General features: G+C 32.8%; 2 protein-coding genes and 1 long non-coding RNA gene across 4 annotated transcripts; 1 reads left to right on the top strand and 2 right to left on the bottom strand.

Moving 5' to 3' along the window:
- Nucleotides 1-165: 165 nt before the first annotated feature.
- On the bottom strand, nt 166-3,183 carry LOC105186352 (phospholipase A2). The gene is made up of 4 exons (XM_011146481.1): nt 2,857-3,183; nt 1,350-1,509; nt 686-823; nt 166-560 (listed from the first exon to the last, which is right to left on the bottom strand). The coding sequence occupies exons 1-4, from the start codon at nt 3,134-3,136 to the stop codon at nt 494-496; spliced, it is 645 nt and encodes a 214-aa protein (XP_011144783.1). The 5' UTR covers nt 3,137-3,183; the 3' UTR covers nt 166-493.
- Nucleotides 3,184-6,765: 3,582 nt separating this feature from the next.
- On the bottom strand, nt 6,766-11,857 carry DEF8 (differentially expressed in FDCP 8 homolog). 2 transcript variants are annotated; one of them, XM_019842877.2, is made up of 8 exons: nt 11,577-11,857; nt 11,229-11,435; nt 10,605-10,896; nt 10,306-10,476; nt 10,059-10,112; nt 9,006-9,247; nt 8,677-8,912; nt 6,766-8,084 (listed from the first exon to the last, which is right to left on the bottom strand). In XM_019842877.2, exons 2-8 carry the CDS (start codon nt 11,430-11,432, stop codon nt 7,850-7,852), a joined length of 1,434 nt encoding a protein of 477 aa, XP_019698436.1. In that variant the 5' UTR covers nt 11,433-11,435; nt 11,577-11,857; the 3' UTR covers nt 6,766-7,849. The 2 variants fall into 2 exon arrangements, with proteins under 2 accessions (XP_019698436.1, XP_011144782.1); XM_011146480.3 differs by lacking the exon at nt 10,059-10,112 and having other exon boundaries at nt 11,577-11,856.
- Nucleotides 11,858-12,716: 859 nt separating this feature from the next.
- LOC105186350 (uncharacterized) lies at nt 12,717-14,334 on the top strand. Its single transcript, XR_850013.2, has 4 exons — nt 12,717-12,838; nt 13,670-13,714; nt 14,017-14,066; nt 14,261-14,334. It is a non-coding gene; the product is annotated as an uncharacterized LOC105186350 (long non-coding RNA).
- Nucleotides 14,335-15,061: the final 727 nt, after the last annotated feature.

Genomic DNA, 15,061 nt, shown 5'->3' with positions numbered 1-15,061 from the left:
CAATAAAAGATGATAAAAGATGTTGAAAAGAGTGGGATAAATGACGTACACAATCATCTATGATGCTCAAGTTTTATTTTATTTACATTACATATATCGTTTTTCGCGTTACCATCTTCAATCAATGACCGTAGGATTAGTCGTACAGCTTTATAATACGGTATGTATATTAATAGCCTCTCTGAGAGTAATAATTAATTCTAATTTTGAAGTTTATTCTCGACGATTTCAACTCGAAAATTAAGATTTTGTATTGGCTGTTAAAATGACAATATAACCGTCATTAGTTACATGAAATTGCAAATTTTCAAGAACTTAAAGTCGCCAATAAAGATTAAGGTTATTAAAAGCGTATTAAGAACGTTAAAAGCGAAAGTCCAACAATTGTAGGTGCATCCATTGTAGGCTGAATCCGTAAAAGCGGTTCCATATATGACTTTATCCAGAATCAAATATAAAGACCCTTCTCCAGAGTTGATCTGATATTGGAAAATCAGTATTTGTGAATTTTGTCCCATTCATATCTCTCGCAGTTGTCCATGCAGTCCTTTTCATCCTCTCTGAAAGCAACATTTCATTATATTTGATTGATATTAATTTTAATCAATGAACATTAGAATGAATATTAGAATTAAATAGAATAGGTAACATATAAAATGCCATTTATCCTCGTAATTTGACTCACTTGCAATTTTCCGGGCATACACATTTGAAGCATTGCGGTTGCAATATATTGAAATACGTTTTTCCAACAAAGTCGCAGAGCGAGTTGCCTCCTTTTTTCAGGCAGTTATAGAATTCTGCATCGCAAGAACAAGCAGATCTGTTAGGAGAAGATTACAAAAGGTTTGATATGCTATGCGATCTCCACGGATCGATTATAAATTATTCGATTAAGACAATGAGCTCTGGTAACTTCTCCTACTCGGTATAATCACTATATACATATATATTACAATTAACTTGTAAAATAGATTTGTATATAATAAGCTATATTGCAAGTGACATAACTTATAAATTTTAATTATATCAGATTGTAATTATAATATATAATTGCAAAAGCGCAGTGTTGAGTATCAACTGATGAAAGGAACTTACGGGACTAAAATAATTCGCAGACCAATAATAAAAATTAATTGATCGTCACAATATAATTATGAGTAATTCAATCGATTGATGAAATCAATTATTAATCAGTATATGATAAATCAGACCAAAGTAATCAATTGAAACAATTATTATGTGTAATCAAGTTTTATTTGATGTATATTTTTATCATACTACTTCGACCAAAATTTTTCAATTGGATAACGTCCAACACAGTTTTATTTATGAGATTTTTTTCGAACCTCGTGAAAATACCGGTGTTGTAGAGATTTTTCATTTTTTCTCCGGCCGCAATATCATTGCGACAAAGATCGTGTCCCCGGCAACAAATATCCAATTTAATGAAATGGCCTAAATCATCTTCGCTTTTTGCTATATCTCCATCGCCGCACCATTTCGTTCCTGACGTGCGTATTGTCGTGACACGATAGAAAAAAGCAAAGACAAGAAACAATGTCAATTAATAACGACGGAACATAATTAAACCAGCTCGGTCCACATGTTCATATGCATGTATGCATACATTTATGCAAATAATTATGTGGTCAGTCACAATATGTGTTATCGAATAAAAATAAATTATATTTTATCTTGTTTTAAAATCCCGCCCAAATTTTTTCGCAAAATTTTGAAGCGTACATGGATAGAACTGTGCTAATAATTACTGTAAAAATTCAGCGGTATAAAAATTTTAGCTTACGGATTTCTTCCTGTGCGATTATATAAACAAAAAAAGAGAAAAAAGAGAAAAAAAGAAGAAAAGACGATACATCGCCAGAAAGCTTTATTTAAGACGATTTACCTCTTATTATATCTATTACATGTAAGATGAATATGTCAATTAATGACAGATAATTTTATCGTAAAAAATAAGTTAATAAATTAATAATATACTTGTTAAGCGGTAAGTACACAAAAGGTTTAAATACTTAAAGTTTTAGTCGCATTATATTTCCCTCTCTCTCTCTCTCTCTCTCTCTCTCTCTCTCTCTCTCTCTCTCTCTCTCTCTCTCTCTCTCTCTCTCTCTCTCTCTCTCTCTCTCTCTCTCATCTTTTTTAATTTATGAAAAAATTTAATTTTATCTTGAAGATTTCACGAGTATTATCGATTCTCTCACACTCGACGATGTTTGCATATTACAATATTAGCAAAGTGTTGAGGATATCTAAAATCATGGACAATTAGCGAAATGTTCTATTCAGTTATGTAATAAACATAATTTCTAATTTTTCTCCTAAAATGAAATTGTATTTTTATATTTTTATGATATTAATAAAATAATATATAAACACCGTTCTGATTTATGATTTTCTACCATCTACTGCATACATTGTCTTGTAAAATTATAATGACACTAGAATATAATCGTCTCAATTTATCTAAAAACCCGGGAATATGTTATTACATAATATATTATTGCGCATCCGATAAATATCATTTCTCGTGTATTATCATTTTATTTTATCTGGGAAATTATTCTTATCGATTAACAATAACCAACTTACAAACCAACATGACATTTCTCTAATTATCCACGATTTAAAATATTTTTAACATTTTGATAACATTGTAACACGCAAATCTTGTCGTATGTTAATCGGTAATATTTGTCAAACCTGTCGGAGAAGATATTTGCGAAGTGATTATTTTTTCGTGAAAAGCTTATTTTTAATATATCTAAAATTTTCCTTCTATTCTTATAAATTTGTCCTCGTTTATGGAATATGCAACGATCTCGGATTACCTACCTGGAAAAATTAGTCTGAATTTGTCCTTGTGCTTATTTAGAAAATCACCCAAACATGTATTCTTCTTTTTTGGATTGAATTTGTCCAAAAGTTGATTCACCATTCCCATTTTTTTTTCCGCAATTTTATCTATTTTTTTCAAAACTTCCTCAGCGAATGACAGATTAGCACAATCAGAGCCATCTTTTACCTTCTTACTGCAATCAATGTTTGAGGAAGCATTGGATCCTACGACGCCGAGGACGAGGAGCGCGAATAAGCAAACACGTAATGGCGACATTTCGATATTTGGTCACCTGATGGAATAAATGTTATACGGAAACGAACGAAGATTATCCACTTTATATAAGGTACGCTGTGACGCAACGGCATATTGTGAATAAAAGAAGATCGAGGAGGGAAGAGAGAATGAATTTAATAATGATCAAAAAACAGCGAACGGACGGACTGCATTTCCGCGAGAGATCTTTTTCTTTAGACACGAGAAACGATAGATTATCGTGTGCAAATGTAGCTGTTTATAATTGTCATATTGTTAGTCGCAGGTGGGAACACTTTGCGATGTCTAAAAATATGCAAGCAGCAGCAGTATTTCTTGTTTGTACAAAAGTGTTTACGGAAGACACATGCCTCTTCGTAATTATCTTGACTGATGATATCAGAAGCAAATGCAGAAATTCGAAACTTTTATTAAATATGTTACAATAAAAAATACATTCATAAAACGATACTTGTAATCGAATGCATACATTTGCAAAATGTTTTCTCGAACATTTTCTCCCTCGAAAACTTTGCCTCGATAATATTGACATCATTTTGTCTCACGAATGCGAATAACCATTTCTAACATATCTTTAACTGTGAAGTACGAATCCGTTGCTCAAATTTGGCTATCATGCCACAATTAAAGAAAAAAAATCACAGATCACAAAACCGACGATTTGAGAAGATTTTAAGAGATTAGCAGTAGAAAATTTTCTTTTTTAATGCTATATGAAAATATGAACCTTAAGATTTAAAATGCGTTTTTTTGTTTCCATAACGATGTCGTTGATTGTGCGACAGTAAGATTTTGATATGGCATTGATGAAAATAAAAAAGAAAACTTTCTAGCGTTGCTATAACGTCACAAAATCCCACAAGATTATCATTTAGTGCTATTTTATATTTTCTCAAAATTGTAAATATAATAGGATGACGAATTCGTGTTTAGCGGCCAAAGGTAATTGAGAAATGACTATTTGTATTCGTGGAACAAGGGAAATCAAAATTTGTCGGACAGTTTAATCAATAAAAATAATGCAACCATGAAGTTAATGTGACAAAATCATGTAGTTATTTGTGTATCATTTACAGCGTCAAATATATCCCAGCATAAATAAACGACTGCCTCAAAGGGACGAACTGACAAATCCTTTTACGAACAATCTCTAACATTAACGCTCAACATGTGCAGTTTATAAATTTTTTTGTAAAATAACGTGAGATAATAAGCATTGTCACTGATGGCTTATCATAATTACAATATAAATATAATTAATAAATTAAATAAATAAATTAAAATAATTAATGATTACGAGAGATAACACAAAATTCTCGGTTTTCTGTGTTGGAAGTAGATATAACGTCAAAGAAGATTTCTTTCGGATAATAGCACAATCTATGCATGTTCACACGAATGCACGTTCTTTTTTTCATATACTATTAAACTTCAATGTTTTTTTGAAAAAAAGAAGCCATTTACAATTAGGAGCGACTCAGCAAGACAATAATTTATAACAAAATTATATATACATCCTAACAAAGAAATATATATATATCTATGCGATAAAAAATATAAACTTAACAATTGTTTTTTAAAAATACATTTTCCCTTTTTCATCAAGATGGTACTTTTCAGAACAGTTCGTCAGCAGTGACATCAGTCGATGGTGACATTAAAATTGTTGTCGCAAAATGAAGGACGATGCAGTTTTGCACCTTGCATACATAAAGCCTGTTCGTTTTGTCTGTACTGCTGAACTAGTGCGTTAAGTTAAAGTGAGACAAATGTAGTTTTTCTCACTTCAGCTTGTTGCATCAATTCAGCAGTGCAGACAAAACGAATAGGCTTATAATTGTGATTGTATCACACTCGAAAATTCGTCTGACGAAAAATCATAACAATATCGCATCAACTCACCTGGTATACTGGCTGATGACTCCGTTTCTGATATTTGGACTTGGGAAACTCGGTATCCTGCTTAAGTACTATCTCTGCAGCATTTTATCCTAAAATTTGCACATAAAACAAGTCAAATATCGCCACTTAACATTTGTACTACGGTCAAGGATGCTCCCAAGTAGGGTGACTATATGTACTCTTTTAAGACTATATATACTCTTTTTAAGGTGGTAAAAAGAGTACTCTCTACATTTTACGTATCATACTCTTGTATGTACTCTTCTTTCGTAATGTTAATTATACTTTGTCGATAATGACCAGAGAACAGACTTCGGTGACGTTTTCATCACTCACAGCATTTGAACGCCGCGAGCGCTAATACCAATTATGCGTGGAGGTTCTGCGCAACGGTGCCCTGCTAGGTACTATAAATCGTGCATCATAATCGACACTGGCGCGTAGCGCTCTGGCGTTATGAGCGCGGAAAACGGCATTGATGTCCGCTCTTTGGTGAACAACAGTGAAAACCGAAATTGTTAAGCGATGTAGTGCAAAATATAATTATAAAATATTTTAATAATATAATAAAATATATGTGTTCGACTAATATTTCTTGGTTTATTTAGTACCCACTATGTTTTATTTTAAATATTATACCTAGTAATCCATTGTCCCAGATAAAACACAAAATCATTTTGACGTCAAAATGACAATTTTTATATTATTTGACGTCACCTTGACTTTTATATGATTTTGTGTTCTACTTACTATACTCTTTTGGGACCGTAATTAGTACTCTTTTATACACTTTTTTTTATCCGTCTTTTACTCCTTTTTTATGACTGGGATATGGTCACCCCAAGGAAATTTATGTTTGAGTACATACATCTATATCATATTATCTATGTAAATATAGACATCGTATCTACATAGACGATAAAGATAAAAATTGGCGATTGACATTCATTCGCTGAAGCACGTCGAATATGCGCAACGTGCTGATGAATCTATCAGCAATACGCATCACTAATCAGCTCTTGAGAGACTTTGATCTCTTTTCTTATTCTTCCTTTTTTCTTTTTGCCACTTATGCCGTCGCGGTATATTGGTAGAACTGCGCGTGTACACGCATATTCATACAAGCGACAAGTGATTTACGATCAGCGTTCCTCCTTCGCAATGAAATATAAAAACTGCGACTTCGCAATTAACTGTAAAGTTGTAACATTTTATTGACAATGCGAAAATACCGTTCGCGTATAACAAAAAAACATAGGGAAAACGTTTCCGCATGATGCTTTACGTATTACGCAATATAAGCTTGTTAAACTTATTTTAGACGCCTGACTAAAATATCTCGGACAAGATACATTCTTCGGAAAAATATTTCAGATAAAAATCTGTACGAGATCAAAACAAGTTCAATTTTATCGCTTTTTTAAGGGAATGCTGAATATCAATATGGTTTTGTAATTGGTATTGTGTTTTTCTATTAACCGCTTAATTAAGTTCTACGGATCACTTTGTGATATTTAGTGTTAAATGACAAGATATTTTTATGGCTATACTTGTTAGCGCTTTTCAAAGTAGATCATATTTATTGACTTTTTATTCATGTTTTATTCATGCATTATTCATGTACGTAATGGACAATTGTGTTTAAATAAATTTTCGAGATGTTAAAATTAAAAAAATGTTTAAACTGCGAAAACAACGCAGTAATGCTAACACTACATTATTATTGTCCGTGGAGCTTACTACCACTATCATGCTATTGGATCCACGAACAATTTTGGTAACATTTGCATTGGGGTTAATCTTCCGGTACACACTCTTTACCATATATTGCTCAAACTATCGCCAATATCACATCATCCTCGCCCTGCTTATTTTCCAGATGTTGCGCCTTCGAACTATCTTCTGTTTCGTTTCATAAAACACAATCTTAAAAGACAGCGCTTCTGAAATGTCGACGAAATGAACGATTAAGTTGATAATTTCTTTCACTCCAAGGAGCCATCATTTTACCATCATGTAATCGAACTCTTACTTGAGAAATAGCAAAAAATAGGTTGCTAGAAGCTAGCAACAATTATTTTGATTAACAAAAATAACAACAATTTCTTTTTAATAAATACCTTTAAACGAAAATCCTCAGAACTTAGTCGAGGATCTAATATTCAGCTGTATAAAATTGCAAATGTTACAGAGTAAAAATACTAATAAATCAATGTCGACTTCCATAAATTGACATCAAAAACAAAAAAACCATTCGTAAAAAAGATTTTTGTTTTGTTTTTTCTGTTGATACAACACGGAGTATTCTTCAATTCGTAAACTCTGTAATAGCATTTACAATTATGTACAATTGAATAGAAAAATAGTGCAAACTACGAATGCTGCACTACGTCAGTGACCTCTGACTAGTATCCTCTGCAAATCAAACAACTTTTGTCGGAAACATTCTTTCGAATAATGTATTTCTCTCGAAACATCTTAAGTGACCATTTAAAATGGATCGTTCTGCATAACATGAATATACACGATATCGCTAATCTATATACTCATATATCACCTTGTTTATCACTTATTAGACCAGATATAAAAAAATTACACGATACAGCGTATAAATTCACGATCAGATGGACGCGCTACGGGCTATGTTGATTCTTAAGATACGACAATCGAGTTATGAAAACAACAGCCTGTGAAATTGCTTTGATCCGTTTAAAAAAGTAAACAGGTACAAAGTGTAGTTTCTTGACATACGGCGCGACCATGTAACGGATTGTCACGGCACTCAGTTCACGATGCGAGCTCTTTAGCATTTTAGGTGTCCTTGGCGGTGTCGTCCGTGTCGCAATCCTCACCGCAATCCTGCGTCGCTTGTTGTCCCTGTTGCTGAGCGCGGCGTTTTTGCAGACGTGCGCATCGCGGGCAGTAGTGATTGCGCTTGGACCAGCAAACACGATGATACACCGCTGAGCATTGCTGGCAAATGACTGAACTGGCATCCCACGGATATATAACTTCGTCATTACCGCATATTTCGCATAGATGTCCTCTGAAGATGTTAACGATAAAATAATAATAATTACAAACTGTAATTAATCTATTAGTTACCATTGTATATATATAGTATATGATTGGTATTATATTATACTTAATATATATATATATATATTAGTTTTATTTATTTATAATTAAATATTAGTTACTAATTAAAATTAACAATAACAACGACTTGACTCGTTTGTATAAAAAACAAATACATCTATTCATTTCCATTGTTTTTAAAGCGCAGAAAGAATTTTTTGAATCACTATCTCACTGAAGATAAATCGAAGCATAAGTATCATTTTCTATCAGTTTTATCACATCGACGTCATTATAAATAAAAAGAAAAATTTGATGATATAGATATATTGCTAATGGTACAAATAAATCTAATGGTACAAATGATAAAACATAAAATGTTGAAGAGGAAAAAACAAAGTTCTAGTGCAGCACTAATTCAGCTGAAAAATAAGCCTTTTATTTCACACACAGAATAGACAGAAACAGAATTTTCCAACATGCCAACACCGGCTATCAATCGAATTGCACTGTAAAGTGGAAGGAATACATTGTCTATTTCTAGTCAACTGAACACTCACCTGGCTCGGCATAGCTGGCATTGCTGTGTGATGTGCGCATGCATTGTGTCATAGACGGTGCGAAGTTCGTCCAGGAGAACGCCGGCCTGTAGGTCGATGAGGTCCTTGATCGAATAATTACCCGAATTTTCGATCATATGCGTGCGCAGGCAAATTCTCCATGGTAAGCCTTGACTGCAGGCCTCCTCGCACAGTACCAGGTATCTCTTCATCATTTGCATTTCTTCTCGCATTCGCTGAAGAAATTTCATATCGTAAACTTGTAATATTCAGGCGGATCTTACTAATTTAGTACCTGCTTTTACTTGGTACAATACGACGTCACTTACTTTCACGAGCGACAAATCCGGAACCAAGGTGAACAGCTTCGGGTTTAGTTCTTCCAGAGGCAATACCGAACGATCTTCCAGCAGCATCAGAAGCTGCGCTGCGGCGCGAGATACCAGACGCGGCTCCATGTCCCAGTTCCGGATCACTCTAGCGGGTATCACCATGGCTGTGTTCCAGTGACATCTTTGACAGTAATATAGGCCACTGTAGTCGCACAGGCGCGGCTCCACCCACGTCGACTCTAAAATCATGATTTTTCTCATTAGCGTATTGTCGTCATTGTATTTTAGCCTACCTTAAGTGCAAGTCTTTGTGGAACAAAAATACTCGCAGGTCACCAAAAAGGTGTTTCACATCTGTTCACTCTAAACAACATCCAAATATAAACTATAATAGTAAAATATAATTTTTTCCTGACCATCATTTTTAGATTTTTTGAAAACGTAAAAATAAAATTTCATTCTACGTTTTATTAATTAAAAGATAAGAAAAGTATATGGCGCGTATCATTCTAATTCCCATTTTATATGCTGTGCCAAAACAAAGTCGCTCGGCATCTTTTTCTCGGCATCCATTCTGAGGGATCCGCGACTATCGGAAAATTAACCCGGCATTATTGTGGTGGTAAAATGTCACACACACGTTGCGGTGGATTATGATAACCCGAATATTTTTTGATCTACCATCGCAGTCTCTATGATTTTAGAAAGGGTAACTTTTATAAAATAGTCTCTTAATATAAATAATTTGATAAAATATGTAATGTATTTAAAAAACGTCACAGATCATTATGACCCAGCCTCAATTATGTCGGGTTAAAAGAGGCACATGATTGTGAAAAATGTAAACCATTTGTAACTGTGTATACTTGTAGCTCCGCATTTATAAATTTTTTCGCAGGTAAAAATTGTCTTAAATATCTTCGATATGACTGCGTATAATATACAAATAACAAGGGCGGAGCTTTTATGTAAGAAACTTGTTTCGACGATGTAAAGCGGCGTCTAATACTGGTTGCCGATGTTAATTCACAGATATCGTAAATCAAATACCTGTATTCTTAAAGGAACTGCCGAAGCATGATAGCGACAATCCTTTTGAGAAAGCTTGCAAAGAGACAAGAACGTTACATTATCTCATAAGACATTTCATTTTCAAAAATAGTAGTAAACGAAATAATGAATGTAAACATAAAACAAACAACATACGCTTATTTATTTTATCTATTTTATCTGTCGACTGACAATCGGCAAAATATCTGCCAAGCCTTTTCAATTTAATCTAAACTTATTGACTTACTAAACGTTATTTGTGTTTTGCATTCTGCACACCGATAGCCTTGCTTTGATAAGCCTTGCTCTGGACAAATATCCTTCGTGTGAGTGTAACCGCCGGCTTCGCTGGCAACCACATGGACGCATACTCGACACACGTTGTTGAGGCACTTCCAGTGGCAACTAAACTTGCAATCTAGAAGTAAGCAAAATCGTGTCTTTATGATTGCTATGCTTTGTGATTGCTACAATGAGATTGTATATCTTAATTTACATGAATCAATATATAACTAGTATATACACATTAGACTGTTAAATATTCACCATTACACATATACCATGACTGCAACATCGTCCAAATTGCACCGCTGCAATGATCGCAATAAACAGGTCCAGATGTGGTAATATGGTACTTCTGTGGTACAAAATGATGGCCTAGAATTACATGAGTCTCAAACAGATTTTCATTTGAAGTCTCGCGTAATTCTTGAGCCCGTAAACGTAACTCAATCAATCGTCGGACCAGCCATTTGCGCTCGTCTGAACATTCTGCGCTCTCTAATACCATTGACTTACACTTATTTACCATTTCTTGTAAATCTTCCTGAGAAGCATCCTAAATAAAATAACAAATTTTACCGATTTATTTCCTTTATCTATAATAAATTAATATAAATATTTAATATTATAATTGTTGTAACAACAACTTCAAAGAGTTGGACTATATATCCATCTTCTTATGAGCTTATGTCTTTTGACATTAATTTAGCAGCTCTAAATTACATCACTTATATTATATATACATTTAGAAGTAATTTAGATATAATTATAATCTACGTATATACAGAAAATACCTACATATATACAGAATATACATATATACGTATATACAGATGTATATACAGAAAAGTATATTTGAAAAATAAAATCAATGTTTATATTTTATACCTTAGATAATGAAAGCATAGTCTCTACTGATTTTAAGCTGAAAGGAATAGTTCCCTTGCTATCAGAACTATCATCTGCTTCTCCTGTCATATAATCAGAAGAAGATGATGGTGTTGAAGCTCCTGTGCCAGAACTGTTAGCCCGAATTCTTGACTCATGGTGGGAATCATTTTTTCCAATAATGTTGGCCCTTATGTCTACCATTTTCTGCATAATGAAACAAATAAATAAAATATGTTAATAAATGTAAGAAATAACATTGAGAATGAAAAATACAGACTAAAAATAGAAATTTTTATACAACCTTGGCTTGTATATGTGGAAAAAAACACAAGATAAGATACATACCTGTCTTTGTTAACCAAGAGTTTCTAACTGAACTTCTTCACTATAAATAAGTTATCTTAATTTATTTATATATATATATATATATATGATTGCCATCATTTATTGTTACGAAGTAATCGCGTCAATAGCGAATTAGTATAAAATGAGAGAAATGAAAGCCATTCTTATCTCCCTCTGTCAAGTAAAAATAATGACGATTTAACTTAACGAGATATACGCCTGAAAGGTTATTTTCCCTAATTTGTCAGGTGCGACCATAAACATGTAAAGCCGATATCATACGATATTTGTTTTCATGCCGAAAAATGGGGTCTGTTCTTTTTAGCTGCACTACTGAACTGGTGCAATAAGTTAAAATGAGAAAAAATATAGTTGTCTTATTCTAACTTATTACACCAGTTCAGCAGTGCAGCTAAAAAGAACAGACCAATGGTTACATTCCAAAATTGACTATCAATACTGAAAATACTCAAGATCTGTTTTTTATCGCTGAACTAGTGTACACTCAGGGAACATAAAAAGAAATAGATATACATCTACGAGTTAGTGAAAGGGAGAGAGAAGAAGAGAATAAAGTCAGCGGCACACGGTGCTTGTTTCGTGCTGGATTGCTTGCTGGATGAAAATATTGCGTTCTGATTGGTACATTTCCAAAGATGGATGGAAATGCACCAATCAGAATGCAGTATTTTCATCCAACAAGCAATCCAGCACGAAAACAAGCACCGTGTGCCACTGGCTTAAGATATAGTTATATATCATCTAAGATATCATCTAAGATGATAGAAAACTAATAAAAAGTCTTTGTTTACTATTACATATCTTTGATCAAAAACACTCTTCATATGTCGACTAAGTTCCAAAACTCACAAAAAAATGTCTAAAGCCAGCGACACACGTTACTTGTTTTCGTGCTGGATTGTTGCTGGATGAAAATACTGCGTTCTGATTGGTGCATTTCTATCTATCTTCAGAAATGTACCAATCAGAACGCAGTATTTTCATTGAGCAAGCAATCCAGCATGGAAACAAGCACCGTATGCCGCTGGCTTTACCTTTGGTCTGTTCTTTTTAGCTGCACTACTGAACTGGTGCAATAAGTTAAAGCGAAAAAAAATATAGTTGTCTCATTCTAACTTATTGCACTAGTTCCGCAGTGCAACTGAAGAGAACAGACCACTTTCTATTTCTCCAAGCGCACATGGTACACCGGTAAGAAATGTAGAAACACGTAGAAGCAGATGAGAAAAATTTCGTGGAATGTAAGTATTTCGTTTTTAGATAAGAGTTTACTTCCAAACCATTTATCTCTAACAGTCGATGAAAGGCGACAGATTAATTTTAAACAATATTTTATATTTCTGGTATGATAAAATATAATTTTAGTTATTACATTGTGTGTGTTTTTTCTTGTAAAATCTTAAGATTTTGAAGTAAAAAAGAGAAATTCAGTAGCCATATAATTGCTCATTTATACGCATGATATAATTTATAATCCACATGCATCTGTTTGTAATTGTTTATTTCGTATCTACATCTATAACCTATTGTGAACCATAGATCTTTATTGCAATTTTACACGAGTAATTTTTAATAATTATTTCCATATTACATAAAATAATTTTATAAAAAAAAATTCCTGATTTTAGAATGAAATTTCGAAAAAAAAAAAAACTTATTCAAATTTATTTTTATAGAAATATTTCACATCACAATATTTATTAATTACTGAGTAAAATTTAGTTCTTTTTAAATTTATGAATTAACATGAATCTTGAATTAAACAAACATTAATAAAGAATTTTGTGTGTATAATATTACAAACTAAGCAAAGTAATATCAATATTTTTTATCAAAAAATTGATGTTAATCTAGTCAAATAATACATGAACAAAAATTAATCTATTAGATCTATAACAAGCTATATAAAAATTCCATGTTTTCAAATAGACTTAAACAATATGATGAATTATATCTACATGAAGTCCTGATTATATTTTTACATGCACTACCAACTGAAAAATTGTATTTAAGATTATTCGTAAAAGAAAGAGGTTTGAATAGATATGATTATATTAATTATCCATTTTCAGAATTATGAATTAATGACTAGAGCTGTGTCCTGGATTATAGCATTGGTAAAGATTATTAGTTATATTACAAATAAATTATATATTTTTTCCATGAATACAACTCAGATAGCACAAAATGTTCCAAAATCATTTAAAATCTGTTCAGTATAATACCTAAGGATATTCCTTAGAATACCTAAGATGATCTCAAAATATTTTTGTGCTATTTGATAATATGATGAATTTTATTTGTATGAAGTCATGATTATATATACATGCACTACCAACTGAAGAATTTTATATTAATATTTATGAAAGATAGATAAATTTTAACAGATATACTAATTATAATAATATATCTTTTTCAGACTTATGGATTAAATACCAGACTCTGTATTCTTCATCATAGCAAACACTAGTAAGAATTCATCATGTTATATATAAACTATAAATCTTTATTGCATAAACAATAGGATGAAACTTTATATTATGAAATACTTATGAAATCATGATTATATATACATGCACTACCAACTGAAGTAAATGAAATATTTTTCATGAGAAATGTTTTTGAAAACACAAAACTAATTTTTACACTTGTTACTTGTACAGGTTATAAAGGATGTCCCAAAATTCACGCAAGATTTGAATTTTGCGCCATTTGTGCGGTAAAGTGTTGCCAATGAAAAAAATACAGCATGACAGCTGACAGTTCAGGGTTTTTTAAATGGAGTGCTACACGAAAGAACAACGCGTTTTCATTGTTAAGTAATATTTTAAAAATAATGAAAGTTTGGCAGCTACAGTTCGTAATTTTCGTACAAAATATGGTCGGAATAATGATTTAACTTCATCAACTGTGAAGAGATTAATTAAAAAATTTTGGGAGACTGGATCAATTAGTGATCTTAAATACTCTGGCCGTCCCTCAACAAGTCGTTCAACACAAAACATCGAAGCAGTTCGTGAGAGTGTTGTTGAGAGTCCAGGAATATCAATTCGGCACCGTGGTCAAAAATTGGACATTTCGAGAAGCTCTGTACAGCGTATTCTCACGAAAGATTTGCATCTTCATACTTACAAAGTTCAATTGACTCAAGAACTGAAGCCTACTGACCACGCACAACGAAGAGAGTTCGTTGAATGGATTATGGAACAACAAGTGGATGCTGATTTTTCAAACAAAATCATCTTCAGTGATGAGGCTCATTTTCATCTTGATGGCTTGGTTAATCGACATAATTGTCGCATTTGGGGTTCAGAAAATCCACGAATGACTGTTGAGAAACAAATGCATCCACGTGTCACTGTTTGGTGCGGGGTTTGGGCTGGAGGCATCATCGGACCATTTTTCTTCGAAAATGCGGCTGGTCAGGCAATAACAGTTAATGGTGCTCGCTATCGCGACATGAT

The sequence above is a fragment of the Harpegnathos saltator genome, unplaced genomic scaffold (assembly GCF_003227715.2).
Source record: "Harpegnathos saltator strain DR-91 unplaced genomic scaffold, Hsal_v8.6 scaffold182, whole genome shotgun sequence".
In the NCBI taxonomy this organism is placed as follows: Eukaryota; Metazoa; Arthropoda; class Insecta; order Hymenoptera; family Formicidae; genus Harpegnathos; species Harpegnathos saltator.
Note: the sequence above shows the minus strand (reverse complement) of the source record. Positions and strands in the feature narration are given on the sequence as shown.

What these genes read in the sequence shown, in the direction of transcription:
- LOC105186352 (XM_011146481.1), bottom strand. Translation starts at nt 3,136, where the DNA reads ATGTCGCCATTACGTGTTTGCTTATTCGCGCTCCTCGTCCTCGGCGTC. An exon ending in ATTCAGACTAATTTTTCCAG is followed by an intron (nt 1,510 to 2,856) that starts GTAGGTAATCCG and finishes TACGCACGTCAG; the next exon opens with GAACGAAATGGTGCGGCGAT. An exon ending in GTATGCCCGGAAAATTGCAA is followed by an intron (nt 561 to 685) that starts GTGAGTCAAATT and finishes TGTTGCTTTCAG; the next exon opens with AGAGGATGAAAAGGACTGCA.
- DEF8 (XM_019842877.2), bottom strand. Translation starts at nt 11,432, where the DNA reads ATGGTAGACATAAGGGCCAACATTATTGGAAAAAATGATTCCCACCAT. An exon ending in CAAAACACAAATAACGTTTA is followed by an intron (nt 10,113 to 10,305) that starts GTAAGTCAATAA and finishes TCTCTTTGCAAG; the next exon opens with CTTTCTCAAAAGGATTGTCG. An exon ending in TGCCAGCTATGCCGAGCCAG is followed by an intron (nt 8,085 to 8,676) that starts GTGAGTGTTCAG and finishes TAACATCTTCAG; the next exon opens with AGGACATCTATGCGAAATAT.